The 15929-nt window shown below is 41.2% G+C and overlaps 1 protein-coding gene across 1 annotated transcript in view; it reads right to left on the bottom strand.

Annotated features, from left to right (window-relative positions):
• The window catches only part of MTMR7 (myotubularin related protein 7), a 106503-nt gene that overhangs the window by 59296 nt on the left and 31278 nt on the right, over positions 1-15929 (bottom strand). The window contains exons 2-3 of the mRNA XM_042934391.1: positions 6485-6607; positions 4996-5158 (exon numbers count right to left, since the gene is read on the bottom strand). Of these exons, the coding sequence (XP_042790325.1) occupies positions 4996-5158; positions 6485-6607 (286 nt within the window). The remainder of the gene's footprint in view (positions 1-4995; positions 5159-6484; positions 6608-15929) is intronic.

Raw genomic sequence — 15929 nt, 5'->3', positions numbered from 1 at the left:
AGAGATCATTCGAGCATGTACTTTATTGACCTACTTAAATCTTACAAATGCTAGGCAAAGGCAGATTTGAAGGTTTTTCTATCTATTCAGAAAGAAAAAGGACAATTTCTAAAGTACTACATTAAATTAAGAATGAGTAGCATCGGGGCACCTGGATGGCTCAGTCACTTAAGCATCCGACTCTTGCTTTCGGCTCAGGTCATGATCTCACAGTTCGTGAGTTCAAGCCCCACATTGGGCTCTGTGCTGACAGTGCGGAGCCTGCTTGGGATTCTCTCTCTCTGTCTCTCTCTCTCTGTCTCTCTCTCCCACTCTCTGCCCCTCCTGCAGTCTCTCTCTCAAAATAAATAAATAAACTTACAAAAATAATAATGGATAGCATCTTGGTCATGTTTCTAGGAAAACCAAATTGGTGTTTCAGGACTTGGCAGGTAGCGAACAAGATGCAGGTTTTGACTGACTCTGTGTCGTTTGAGCACAGCTGTTCATCACGTGCCCCTTAACACAGGGAAGCACTCGTCTCTGCTCTCGGTTCCACACCTATTGCTCTCATTGACGCCTTCGCTCTTAGGTAAGCCCTCTTCCTACTTCCTGGGGAAGATTTACGCCACCAAGTGGCAACTTTCAACTTGGAACCACCAAGCCCACAAATGGCCCAGTCTCTGCACCCCACCTCTGCTCCTTCTCTTCCATAAAAAAGGAAAGGGTGTTCACTCGAGCAGATAAGGCAGCTGTGGGTAAGACAAAGCAATTAGAAAAGGAAGAAAAACAACCTAGTTTGTTGCCCAGGTATCGGGCTAAATGGTTATGAAAACAGAATATTTTAGGGGAAAAAAATGAGGGAAGTATCATGATAGACTAATTGGGAGAAACAAAACGTAACTTAATATTATAATAAAAATACTTTAAAAAGAAAAAGAAAACTTGCAACAACCCATGTAAAACCCGAGTAATACAATTATGTTACTGACTGCTTCCCTTTTGCAAATTTTTTAAAAATTGAAAGGAAAAAAAAAACACGAATGGGCATTAGCAGAGTGCGGAGACGGGTCTGGGAAGGGGAAAGTTACAGTCATCAGGAGGACACACACTGTGGGGTTTATCAGAACCAAAAGTAACAGTTGAGAGCTAGCCTGACCCCAGCCTTCCGCTTCATTCAAGGACCTACATGGAGTTGAAAAACCATTTCAAGTGGGGTCAGGAAAGAACACAGCTACTACTGGACTTCGCAGCTTTAGAAGAAAAATAAGGAAGAGGTGCCTGGTGGCTCAGTCCGTCAGACTCTTGATTTCAGCTCAGGTTATGATCTCACCATTCGTGGGTTCGAGCTCTGCATCAGGCTCTGTGCCAGGCTTGGGATTCTCCCTCTCCCTCTCTCTCTCTGCCCAACCTCAGCTCTCTTTCTCTCTCTCTCTCAAAAAAAAAAAAAAAAATGAGGAGGAGGAAGACGAGGAGGAGGAGGAAGAAGAAGAGGAGGAGGAAGAGGAAGAAAAGGGGGAGAAAGGGGGAGAAAGAGGGGAAGGGGGAGGAGGAGGAGGAGGAGGAGGAGGAGGAAAAAGATGTCTGCTGTCTATTTTCAACCAACAAGTGTTTGAATTAACCACCAGGGCTATGGAGGCTCTTAGTGGAAAAGAACTTCTAGACTCAGAGATAAGTGTTGTCAATAAAAAGAATATTACAACCGCAGATACTGCATAACAGCAGTGACTTAGACTAGGACATAAAAAGTTAAATTAAGCAAATGAGGGGCACCTGGGTGGCTCAGTAGGTTAAGTGTCTAACTTTGGCTCTGGGCATGATCTCACAACTCATGAGTTCGAGCCTCACCTAAGGCTCTGTGCTGACAGCTCAAGAGTCTGGAACCTGCTTCAGATTCTATGTCTCTCTCTCTCTCTCTCTCTCTCTCTCTCTCTGTGCCTTCCCTGCTCATACTCTCTCTCTCAAAAATAAATAATAAATATTAAAAATATTTAAATAAAAATAAACTGAGCAAATAAGATGATGTCAGTCATGAGATTTTTTTAAATCATAATAAATGTGCAAAAGAATTGGGGACTAAGATGAACTGGAAAAAAAAACACTGTAGTTTAGAAAAAATGGTAAAATAAACAAAGAAGATGGTTCAAATGTTAAGGGACCAACCAACACTAATTGATACAAAAATAAACAGCAGAAACAAATTGGAGGAGAGAAGAAGGCACATGGGAAAAATGGAAGCTCTCTGAGAAACAGGGGTCTTTTCATCTGAAAAATATATATCCTTATTGGTACACTGGATCTATTTTTCATTGGGTCAAACCTTTACTTTAACCTAAATTGTTCTTTATTCAGAATTAAAGAGCTTACTGAATTTGGCTACGTTAATTTTTCATTCTTACCAATCTGAATTCACACAAAAGACAAACCAGTAAAAGCTCACTAGATTTTTAGTAGTTTGATGTACCCTTATCCCAGAAATCCTAATTCAGTGAGGAGAGGATCTCATGAGCTCTGAAAATATCTCCATCATAGGACTTGACTTAAATGGACTCTGAAACATTTCTTCTTTTGTAAAAAAAAAAAAAAAAAAAAAAAAAAAAAGTTCTTTACAGGACCTTGTAGTTTAGTTGTGTGTCCATAAGGGTAGTTGGAAATAGGTGATTTGTGTTGGTGACTAACCAGAGTAACCAAAGAGAGCTACAGCGTGCTACTAGGATTCAAAGTATACCACACCCCACCCCACCCCCACACACACCCATTCTGATATACCTAGTGGAGGGGGAAGGTGTATTTTGTAAAAGATCCTGACATAGCTCTGATAAGCCACCCCTACTCCTAGCTGGGACCCCCCCCCCCACCTTTCCCTACCTCCGCCCAGATCTGAAAGCCTGCTTCCAAGGTTAAAGGCTGTAACGTGTCCTAATTTTAGCCCTGCCTCTCACATTAAACTGTGAAACTCTCTGGGTTCTATTTCACCTTCCCACACTTATTAAAGTACTATGTTTTATGTAAACTGGCATCTCTAATTCCAGCGTTTCAAAATGCTGGTGGCTTTTTAAAAATCTTCTAAGGTAATGGGTTTAATTCAATTAACTACTATCATTTCCTTTCTTGCTCTTTGGCTGTGTTTAACACCTAACTCCCAAACGCCACCTTCAAGAAAGGGTGTGTGTTTTAAAAAGTGAGGCACGCAGAGGTCTTCCTCCCTGGGGGCCCTCACAGTGAGAGTCCTGGCGCTCGCTGTCATCACCGGCCAGAGCCCTCACGGCCACTGTCATCTGCCCTTCCAGCCACTCAGCTCTTTCCCAGTTCTCTGGGCTCTTCCTAAATCCCATTAATCCGGTCAGAGCACAAGTATTATCCAGTACACCCATTAATCAGTGACACAGAAATTGCTGGCACACAATTCTCCTCACAATCCCTGCTGCACGCAACCTCACATACATCTTCCCAGAACTTCTGTTCCAATTATAGTGTACCCTCTAAAAAGTTCAACTGCTTTTCTGGCTAACTCTGCAGTTCTCTGCAGCACACGGGGATCAAAGAGCCTCAACCAGCTGCCTTGAAAGGGGAGCGAAGTCGAGGCAAAATGATCAGATTTTGACAGCTCCCTGGCATCATTTTCATTAGACAGCTTTAGTTCTCCATTATCTGCAGATGATACGGTCACATTATCAGAAACGGAGGACCCAGCCAGACCTCTTGCAGTATTGACGATCAAACCTCTTGCCCTGAATCAAAAGCATTTAGCAAAGGAACTGTAAACACGGATCCCATCTCCCTCATCAGTGACTTTGGTGTGACCCTACCACGGACATTGCTCTTATATAAAAGATTTACTTTTACTGAATTCTCCCAGGAAACTCAGACGTCTATTTCTTGTAGGCAAAAGAACAGCACAACCCATACAAGCCACGTAGAGAGACAAGAGACCCTTCTAGAGAAGTGCACAGTAAGCCGTAAGTCTGAAGACCTCAAGCTGAGAGACTGAACAAGAGAGTAACTAACAGCACCTATGTTTCAAATCAACTAAACATTCTGCCCACAACACTTAAGGAGGTTTCGTTTAAGAGAACCAACATATCCACATGGTGAATATAACTGATGTTAACAAAGGTCCAGTTATACCAACCTTGGGAAACATACATTACCATCAAGAAGCAATAGAAACCAAACCTTGAGGGCTGCCTGGATGGCTCAGTCAGTTAAGCGTCCGACTCTTGGTTTTGGCTCCCATCATTATCTCACAGTTCGTGAGTTCAAGCCTTGGATCGGGCTCTGTGCTAACAGCATGGAGCCTGCTTAGGATTTTCTCTCTCTGCTTCTGTCTCTCTCTGTCTCTGCCCTTACCCTGCTCTCTCTCCCTCTCAAAATAAATAAATAAACTTAAAAAAAAAAAAAAAAAAGAAACCAAACCTTGAAAGCCCCAAGAGGGGAAAGTGCACTGGAACTGTTTGACATCAATGCTTTCCATACAAAACAATGTGTCAGTTTACCTTAGGCTTTAAGCAAGGTGGCTTGATCATCATAGTATGGGAAGAGCATCATTCTAAGATGATTTCACTCCAAAGGGAAAACATGCTCTAACCCTTCTGCCAAGATAAAGTGAATACTGACAATAATGAGAGACGTTCATATAGTAAACAACTCAGGGGGAACCCCTAAAAGGCAGCGAATCATTCAGAATTCTTGGCCTCATCTGAGGACTGGGATAACATATAATTCCTACAACACCATAATTCTTTTTATTTTTTTAATTTAATTTATATTTTTTAATTTACATTCAAGGTAGTTATCATATAGTGCAACAACGATTTCAGGAGTAGATTCCTCGATGCCCCTTACCCATTTAGCCCATCCCCCCTCCCACAACCCCTCCAGTAACCTTCTGTTTGTTCTCCATATTTAAGAGTCTCTTCTGTTTTGTCCCCCTCCCTGTTTTTATATGTATTTCTTGAACATGATTTGTGAACTTGAGAGTGTGCACATATGACACGCAGAGGTCCTCCGCCCTACCTGGCCGAGCAAGGCGTATGAGAGAGATGTACACATCATGGCAGTCTCTTTCCTGCGGTATGATGAGCTGTAACAGCTGAAAGTTCTTGCAGCGAATCAGCAGAGGGCACCCAGTAGCGGCTGTTGCCTGTTTTTCAATGGTGGAAATCTGACTGTGAAGAATCTACGACCAAAAGTTATGTGCATAAGCTAAGCACAAGTAAGTGATAAATGAGCAAGAAATAACACAGATCTCTGAGGCACACAGACAAGAACCACGCCCCAGTCTTTATGTAGCTCAACACCTGCACTCAGATGACAAAACGGAGATGCTCTGGGAAAGATCGGTCTAAACCTATCATTTTTTTTTTCATTACCAAGCCTTCTGCTATCCGGGCTAAGTATTTGGAGCAAAGTACTCAGCATATAATTTTGTACAAGACCAGGTAAGGGAACACTGTGGTGGTCAAATGCTGAATGCGCTTACCAGCTAAAATTAAATAAGGTCATGAGAAGTTAGTAAAATAAACCTTGCAATCGACAGAAGTTAGAGATGGCCCCGCTGGGAGGTGCCACCATGCTCCTAAATTCCACATGGAATGCTCAAGTTCAATAGCAACTTGAGACTGTTGTTTTCTAAGCTGCCGGTGGCCAAGTAGGCTGCAGAAGAGATTTATGTTAAAGAAAATCATGCTGAAGTACATCTCTCTGGTGTTTTGCCGGGAGGGGGTCTCTGCCCCACCCTCAATGGCAGCATTCGTAACTTTTTGTTGTTGTTGTTCGAGTACAGCTGACACACACACTGTTACATTAGTTCCAGGGGTACAATATAGCGACTTGTCAGCTCTACACATTATACTGCGTTCACAAGTGTAGTTAGGATCCGCCATCATTCTTCCCCGCTAAGTAATGCCTGCCCCCTTCTGCTCAAAATGCAACATCTATGCAATACAGAACAGGGAAAAATCTACAATTCAGGGATTCTGGTTCCAGTCATAATGTCCTGGTCGGGTGGTTATATAAAATAAGAGGTATCGAACGGTCTCATTATTAAGTAGCAGAAATACCTGCCAAGAGGACTCTTCCCTAGCTTTTCTTTTCTTCTCTTTTGAATTATCAGAAAAGTGGAGACAATAAAATGACTAAACGGCCTGCACAACTGGAACCTACAGATAAAATGTATTGCAAATAAAGCACTACATAAATGTTGTATCTGGCACTGATTATTCTCGAATGTCTACTTAACAGCTGTGACATGAAGCATTTATATCTCTGGCTATTTCTGTCTTTGATGACGTTCAAATAATTAGTGTTTACAATGAATAAGTAGATCAAGTGGATTCGACTCTGTGCAGAAAAAAGCAAAGCTGACCTTCCAAAAACAGTTCTCTGAACACCCAAGGCCAAAAGCCCACCCACCTCACCCTGAGGCCAAACAAAAGAATGGAGGATCAAACTTGTTACATTAAACAATAGAAAACACATAAAGCCAAAAATAAAGACTGCATACCCATGTTTCTTTTCTGGTGTCAGGTGCATTTTCCACGAATATTACATGAGTAGCCGTCAAATACAAAGTACCTAGGGCTGCTTTTTTAGAAGATATTCGATCTACCAAGCGGACATTTTCGACCTAGAGAAATCATTTTGACAGAGTTATAATAAAGCAAAACACTATTCATCAAGATTAATAGTAAGTAGGTAATCCTGTGTTTAATCCAAAATATAATTTTGAGAACTTTCCCCCTTTACTTAGACCTCAGACATGTTTCTGTATATCAAAAGATTAAAATTCACCAATTACTTAAAATATAATTTTAAATGTACCACAGATTTATAGACCTGTTCTTTAAGCATACCCTTTCCGTATTTTAAGTAAGTCAGCATTTTTAATTCAGTATATAATTCTAATTTAAAGCAGGATGTGTGTGCATCAAAGTTCTGATTTTTACAATAACCATGTATGAATTATGCCTATTAAAAGGACAGTAATGTATTTCCCTATGTATTTCTCCATAGTAGAAATGGCCTCAAAGCAGTTTGCTTCCACATAAACTAGCAAGAAAATCACATATGGGAGCAAAAAGTATCCAAGGAATGTGCTGCATGTTTACAAAGAACACCTATCAGGGGCGCCTGGGTGGCTCAGTCGGTTAAGCGTCCGACTTCAGCTCAGGTCACGATCTCACGGTCCGCGAGTTCGAGCCCCGCGTCGGGCTCTGGGCTGACAGCTCAGAGCCTGGAGCCTGCTTCCGATTCTGTGTCTCCCTCTCTCTCTGCCCCTCCCCCGTTCATGCTCTGTCTCTCTCTGTCTCAAAAATAAATAAACGTTAAAAAAAAAAAAAAATTTAAAAAAAAAACAAAGAACACCTATCAAATTAAGATGCTCACTTTCATTTATAATAAAATGTCTCTAATAAATGGAAGTTTTACCACCGACCTTCGAATGGTTAAAGATTTCTGGAAACAATTTTTATCAAGTATACCTCTCATAAGCAGAGCAGCTTCAAGGATATGTGCAGTGGGATCATTCCAGCATGAAATAGAATGGAAATTCTAAGACAACCTCTACAGGGCAATAAAACCTGAAGGAACTATGACTAACAAGCAGAGACACCACAACCACCCGATGCACATTCCTGTAATGATGGCAGCTTGGCAATGCCACTTACTACTTCCCAGGATCAACCTTCTACAGACACTGGCTCAGCTCTCACCCCCCAAGTCAGGATGGTTACTCGATTCTGTGAGGCAGCTTCAGGAACTAGTAAATCATACTGGCTCCAGTCTTCAGTCTAAAATGGACGCTGGGGCCCTGCTGTATTTGGGGAGCACAGAGCTTCCCAGCTGCTCCAGGGAAGACCTAGACCTAGGGGGGTACCAGACCTAACAATCACTCCTCAGGACACCCAAGTCAAACAGCACTCGAGACGCTCCATTGCCCCACTCTTCTCTGAGCCCTGGAACCAAACCAGCCTTCCTACCCTACTTCTTCCCAGTTTTCATTCTTAAATAAAGAATGAGGTATTTAAAATATTCTTTTATTCATACGATTTAGCCAGAGGTGGTGGCATGAGTCCTGAGGCCTTGTGAAGGCCTATGGATGTTAAAGATGCTAGTTCAACAACAGGGTCTTAACCGACCAGCTCATAGTTGTAAAAAGTATTTCTTCTGTTACTCTGTTACTGATATGCTCCACATTCTTTTTTTTTTTTTTAATTTTTTTTTTTTTAACATTTATTTATTTTTGAGACAGAGAGAGACAGAGCATGAACGGGGGAGGGTCAGAGAGAGAGGGAGACACAGAATCTGAAACAGGCTCCAGGCTCTGAGCAGTCAGCACAGAGCCCGACGTGGGGCTCGAACCCACAGACAGTGAGATCGTGACCTGAGCCGAAGTCGGACACTTAACCGACTGAGCCACCCAGGTGCCCCCTTTTTTTTTTTTAATTAATTAATTAATTTATTTTGAGAGAGAGACAGCACAAGCCGGAAGGAGCGGGGGATGGGGGCAGAGAGAATCCCAAGCAGGCTCCACGCTGTCAGCACAGAGTCCAATGGGGGGCTCAAACCCACGAATTGTGAGATCATGACCGGAGATGAACCCAAGAATCGGATGCTCAGCTGACTGAGCCATCCAGGCACCCCTGATATGTTCCACATTCTTCCACTTGGTTATTCCTCATTGTATCTCTTTTGTAAATGGTCTTCATATCATTGGTTTACTTTCCTACTAAGTGATCATCGTTTCTTATGTATTCATAAAAATTGTTTACATTAATAAGGATAGTAGCCTACAGCCTAATTTTTATTTGTGTGTTTTACAATTTCCTCTTTACCCAATTCTTTTACTGCTTCTAGTCATTTTTTTCAGTGAAGTCTCTTGGATGCTCCTTGGTAGACAGGAATCTTTTCTGGTAATAATTTGTTTCTTCTTTTCTGATATTCATACATCTTTTCCTTTCCTTGTTTCATGGCATTAACCAGAAACTTCGACTAATACTAAATAGCAGTGACAATAGTCACTCATGTTTTCATTTCTTTTTTTTTTTTTTTTTTTAGTAACATCTTTATTGAGATTTAATTCACATTCCATATAATTCACCTACTGAAAGTGTGCTGGTCAGTGGTTTGTAATATATTCACAGCCTTACGCAACCATTACCACAATCAATTTTAAAACATTTTCATCACCCAAAGAGAAACGCTGTACCCACTAGCAGCCACTCTTCATTTCTTCCCCAACCATCAACCTACTTTCCATCTCCAGGGATTTGCCTATTCTGGACAGTGCATATAAAGAGAACCCTACAGTATGTTGTATTTTGTGATTGGTTTCCTTCACTTAGCATCATGTTTTCAATCCATGTTTCAATCCAAGTTGATCCATGTAGAATATATCAGTACTTTGTTTCCTTTTATTGCCAAATAATATTTCATTATATAGATATGGATATGTCACATTTATATCTCTCCACTTGTCAGTTGATGGACATTTGGGTTGTTTCTACCTTTTGGTTATTATGAATAGTGCTGCTTTGAACATTCTTGTACAAGCTTTTGTGAGGAAATTCATTTTCATTTCTCTTGGGTACACACAGGTACACGCACACACACACACAATACACACACACCTAGGAATGGAATCACTATGTCATACGGTAACTCTGCTTAACATTTTTTTTTTCTGCTTAACATTTTAAGGAACTCGCACATTATTGTCCAAAGCAGGTGTACCATTTTACATTCCTATTACCAATGTACGAAGGTTCCAATTTTTCCACATCCTCGACAACACTTTTTATAATCTTTTTTACTATATCCATCCTAGTAGGTAAAAGAAAGCATCTCATTGTGATTTTGATTTGCATTTCCCTGACGATTAATGATGTTGAGCATCTTTTCATGTACTCCTCTGTTTTTAATGGAAACACTTCCAATACTTCACCACTGAGTTTGATGATTTGTTTTATCACATTGTGGAAGTGACCTATTCTTAGTTTACTAAGAATTTTGATTTTTGAACATCAGGAATGAACAGTGTGCTTTCTAAATACATATTTGGATGAATATTTTGCTTTTACTTTAGTCCTATATAACCAATAATAGCAATACATTCCTTAATCTTTAAAGAAGTCTTGGATTCTTAGAAATGGTGTTTTAACTTTTCTTATATTTTACCACCTATAACCGTTTTGTTTTCTGTTATGTCTTTGCATCTGTGCTTTTAAGGGAGACTGACACGTACCAGCCTATTTGTTCTACTTTTATCAGGTGAATTCATCATGGTTATGATGACACTCATTAATCTGGAAGATTAATACACAACAACTTACTAATCATTTTTTGAAGCAAATACAGGCACTTCTTTATACATAAATAATTCTTTAATTATTCTTTCAATTTCTTATGTGGTTATGTATAGACTCAACGTTACCTTTTTAAAGATTTTTTTTTTTTTAAAGTAATCTCTACACCCAACGTGGACCTTAAATTCACAATCCTAAGATCAAGACTCACATGCTCCACCGACTAAGCCAGCCAGGTACCCCTCAGTGTTACCATTTTTTACTAAATCTCATTTTGACATCTATTTTCTTCACAAGTTATCTTCTAATTGCGGTTGCCAAATTCTCATAATCTTTTAATTCCTACCTACGGATGAATCCCTCCCTCTTAATCCTTTCTCTCATTCCTAAATTGTGAATTGTTTTTACCTTCTTGTGATTAGATAGGCAAAGGGTTTTCTTCAAAGTAACAGGTCTTGGATTTATAGATTTAATAACTTTTTTCTGTTTAATTTCTGCTCCTTTGTTTAATATTGTAAAAAATAATATTGCAAAATAATATTGCAAAAAAAAATAATATTGCAAAGTAATATTGCAGCTTTCCTTGGTATATCACGTGGCTTTGTTTCTTTGTTCATTTCTAAACTCTCAGGTTTAAGAGTCCACTCACTGTCATTCTTTTTATTTAATAACAAGCCTTTAAGTCCAATCATTTCCCTCCAAGTAAATCTTTGGCTGCACCTTATGAGTTTTATTTGTAGTAGTATTCTTCTTCCTTTCCAGAGAGTCTAAAACTGCATTTTTTTTATTGCTTCTTTGACCCAGGAGTATTTAAGGAGATTATTTTTCAACTCCCAAAAGATCAGATTATTTTATTTGAACTGTTGTCGTTAAAGGCTCTATTCTGAACTAACTACAAGAAGTATCTTATGGAAGAGAGTTGTGGGAGAAGAAAAGCAAGGGGATTTATTATTTTTGGAACACTTCTATGGGAAAATACTGATTTGCATGCTAAAATATAAGTACCTAAATTAAGTGGAGGTTCAGGGGTGACACATCAGTTAGCAGTATCTAAATACGGAATGTAAATAATTTTCCCTGCCCTTCAGACTATGGAGACAAAACTTTATTGGGATGATCATGTGGAACATAGGATAATATTCTGAGGCAAAAATATTTAGTATGGATTATTCTCTCCATAGAAGTGAAGGAAGCTATACCACTTAGATTATTTTTAGAAAACCTCGGTGAAACAGAACGAGGTTGACAGATGGTGGCAGATTAGAATACTTAATGAGATTTTTTCTGTGTCTTTTTGTTAACTTTGGCTGCTGTTGCAGGAAAATTACATTTCAAAATTTGGCAACAGTTCTTAAAGGTCCCATCACTGTTAAAAGTAATTTCGAAGTACAGGGAGAAAAAAAGAAACAAAAAAAAACAATGAAGGAAACAAGATGAGCCTAATTTCCCAGTGATCTGTAACAACAAAATAAATGAGCAATAAAAATTAAAATTCAGTTGTCTGAGAAATTCTGTGATGGGGAGGGCACTGCTCAGGGGGCCATCACATGGTTTATGCTAAGATAGCCAGAACATTCTTGACTGGAACTCTAGAGTCAGTCAACTGTAGATTAAATAAAACAAATCTTAAGAGTTTGGGCACCATCCTGACAACCCACTGGTTCAATAACTCTGCCCCACTGTTCAGCTAAGTTAATTCTATCTTATTTAGACATGTTATAAGCTGTATGGTAATAAGGCCTATTTCGTGTCTGGACCGACAGGACTCAGGAGACTACCAGCTTCTCTGGACAAAGTGGTTACAATTCATTTGTGTGCTCCCAGGAACACCATGTTTAAGAGACACTAGGTATTCGTGCTCTGTGAACAGTAGTTCATCTATGCAAAACATCTGACAGTGTATCATGAATCCTTGGGTGTGCATTTTTCGCATTCTGACATTTCTGAAAACGGAATAGGTCTTACGGTTAATGGGTAAGAAGCCATTGTGTCATTTTAAGTGACAGTGCTTCTGCCTTTCTTTTTGAGATACAACATCTTGGTGCATTTTGTCATCGCTAATGTCTTGGATTTGCTGAAGTGCAGTTAAGTTTGTGGTCACCGACACATAAGTGATGCTTGAAACCATGAGACCCAAAGAGGTTACCCAGGAGAACATGCAGAGTGAGAAAAGAAGAAATCTGAGGAAATCCAACCTTTAAAGTTCTGATACAAGGCGATGAATCAGAAAAACAAACTAGACAGGAATCCAGACGGAGGAGGAAAGTCAGGAGATCGTGCTGTCATGGAAACGTGCAGCGGAAATGGTTTAAGAGAAGGGAAGTGTCCATTCCCAGGGCGGCTGAGACATCAAGTAAGGCAAGACGTGTAAAATGCCCAATGGGCTCAGTAACGTGGAAGACGCTGGTAACCTGAGCAGGCGTGGTCCTGGGAGCATGGAGATCTGGGAGCCGTAACACAGCAGCAGGAGGAGTGAACTCCACAGTAGTTGAGAAAGTAGAGACTCTCCTCCTTGTAGAAGGAAGGATGGGACCAGGCAGAAGGCACAGCGGGATAGCCTGACCACTGGGACGCCATCCTCCAAAGCACAGGAGGAGCCTTCCAGAAGCAACCGGCATGTCAAGACATGTTAAAGAAAGAATCTTGTTGTGTTGCCAAAGAGGGGGCATCTGGAGTTGTGATACACACAGGAAATATCAACAACTCCCATTAGGGGTTGAGAGAACTTGAGAGGAGTTGAGAACTTGAGAGAAATACATTTTTTTACGTTTATTTTAGTTATTTATTTTGAGAGAGAGAATGAATGAATGAATGAATGAATGAATTCCAAGCAGGCTCCGCACTATCAGTGCAAAGTCTGACACAGGGCTCAAACTCAGAAACTGTGAGACCGTGACCTGAGCTGAAATCCAGAGTCAGCTGCTTAACTGAGTGATCCACCCAGGCACCTCACGAGAAACACATTTTAAAGGATCAGAAAAAGAAGATGAGGCTCATTGGGCAAGGATTCATTTATCCTGCTAATACTGAAGTCTTCCCCAATCCTACAAAGGATTCTCCCTGAGCTTTTAAAAATGGTCTTTTTTTAAAAAATTATGAAACATGCACTTATTTACATAATGTTCAAAGACTCAGAAGTATAGAAGGAAGGGAAGAAAATCACCCATAGTCCCATAATCCAAACACAAGCACATTTAATCTTTCAGTGTATTTTAGACAATATTTATACCTCATTTTAAGCATTATTTGATTAGGTAGTGAAGGGCCAGAAGAAATAATCGCAGGGACAGGAAAGAAAAGTCTCATCTCAGTCTTTTGCTTTCCTGAACCTCGCCTTTGCCCCAGATCTTCGGGAGCGTTGCTATGCACCATGATGTGTTGGTGGGCTGGGCGGGGGCTGTGTAGCTAGACCTGGGGCAGGTTGTAATTCTGCGCAGCAGGGGCAGGGAGCACAGACGCATGAGCCGATGCTGAGACAACCTCGGCCCTGACTCCCTCGGTGGGAGCAGGGAGTGGGGGCCGGAGGGGACTGTGGAAATGCAAACCTCCATGGGAATTGGCAGAAATTCCAGGGAGAGTTTTGGACTTCCGAAGGGAAAAGAATGGGAGTGTTCAAAATAGCCTTCCCGATAGTTCATGGATCAGGCCAATCTCAGCTGTCATTTGGTTTATGTCAAAAATTACCAAAATAATAATAATAAAAATAATAAATATTTTTAGAGTACTTACTCTATTGCCATGAATTGGGCTGTCCCTTTGCAGAAGTGACTTCAGTTAATCCCCACAGTAACCCCATGGGTTAGGTCCTTACATAATCCCCAGTTCACAGTTACTGGGGACCAGTTTCCCCAGGCCACTCAGGCGATCTGCTGAGCCAGAGCCCAAGTTCATTGTTCATCGAGGCTGTGGGCACCAGTGAATGCCTCTGAGATCATTTTAGTCCTGTTCTTCAAAATTAATATATGTTGGATAATCGATACACGATTATTTTAACCAATTTTATACATGAAAATTAGTATCTGAAAATTGAGGGCTTTAAGACAAAATTAAACTATAAAACCATATTCACAAGAATATTCTTGTGAATCAGCATATTCTTTGAGATAAACCCAAAGACGGACACCGTGTGCAGGGAATACAAGGGTCCCAACGCGGGCCTGAGGAGGTTTTCCGCGTTTTCAGGACGAATACAAAACAGACTACAGAACATCCAATCCCATCCAACAACATGCCTGTGTGTAGCACCAGGTTCAGCCGTAAGAAGAACAAAACGGTGAATAAGAGTGAGCCTTTGTCTGTCCTTACAGGCTCAATGGAAGAGACTGTGCCCCAGTTTAACAGCCTTTTCATTCCCATCCCTGCTCTGCTGGCTTTAGATTGAGGGAGGAAAAAAGATTTCATCAGTTTTTCTAGGCCAAGGCTGAAAAGCTTCAGTGACAACCCTGGGCCCTGCCACGTCGTCAGTGCCAGGTCCGAAACAGGACACCCGGACGCAGAACACACGTCCGGCTCGGTCCTTCCCTCGCCGCCTGGGGATCCGGGGGACCTTGTAAATCGCTGAGACGCGGAGCCTCTCTTCAGCAAGTCTCCATCACACCATCTAATTTCAATTTTGATAGAATACGAGCTTTTCCCTTCTCCCATGCAGGTCGAATATTGCATTGTGGAACATTCTGGATTCTCAGAATCGTATCAGACTATCCGCAAAAGTAAAGCTGCTCTGCAGGACAAGAAGTCCACGGTGTGGGGTAGGATGACCTTTTATTTAAAGACAAAAGAAAGGCAAATGGCACCAGCCACCAGCTTTGCTTGGGCCAAAGACCACATGAATTAGGCTGAAGGTCACTGCCAACCGCTTGGGGGAAGAGACCCAGAGGTTGCTGAACAGGGAGAAATCTAAATGCCTGAAGTAGCCAAAACCTAGGACAAGTTTATGTTCTAATCTAAGAAAAGCAGCTAGATAAATAGTTTGTCGTGCTAAATTTGGTATCATGACATTTTCTAGCTCTACCAACATGAAAAAGTATTTGCGAGTCAGGAGGCCTGGGCTCTGGTGCTCGTTCTGGTTTGGGAACTGAACTGCTGGGCACAGGCAGTTTACCGCCCGTCTCTGAGTTCTGACTTCTATAAGGGACCCACAGAGCATGTGGTGTCTTTCTCGAACAGGCTGCTGTGATAACTCAGCGGTACTGCTACTTTACAGACAGGCCGGAAAGCACACGAAACAGGGACTGAGAAAATATATAAAATAATGACACAATATTAAATTCTCCAGAAATTCAGCCAGTCACATGGCTGGCCAACAAAACTCTTGTGATTTCCTATGGGGAAAAAAGCACCAGCTCGGCACCAACACCCAATGTCTGGGGCCCAAAGGAGAGAGGTGAACGCACCAAGCCCAAGCGCAGTGCCCGCTAGCCTGGGGGAGCAGCCACCGGGGCCCCAACAGGCTCTTTTCTGGTCTCCAGGCTCCTGGAGAATCTCCCCTTTCCTCTTTTTGGGGTCTTAGCACCTGGCTGCCTGGGAAGCTTGGAGGACTTGGTAAGGCTTCCTGGGTTATTTCTACCTCTGATAATTCAGTATCATTTGGTTTTAAGTCTGAATGAATGAAGTATCTTATCGTAGTGTTTAAATCTTTTTTTAATG

This window comes from Panthera leo, chromosome B1 (genome assembly GCF_018350215.1).
Source record: "Panthera leo isolate Ple1 chromosome B1, P.leo_Ple1_pat1.1, whole genome shotgun sequence".
NCBI classification, from domain to species: Eukaryota; Metazoa; Chordata; class Mammalia; order Carnivora; family Felidae; genus Panthera; species Panthera leo.
This window is presented reverse-complemented; position numbering and strand designations above follow the sequence as displayed.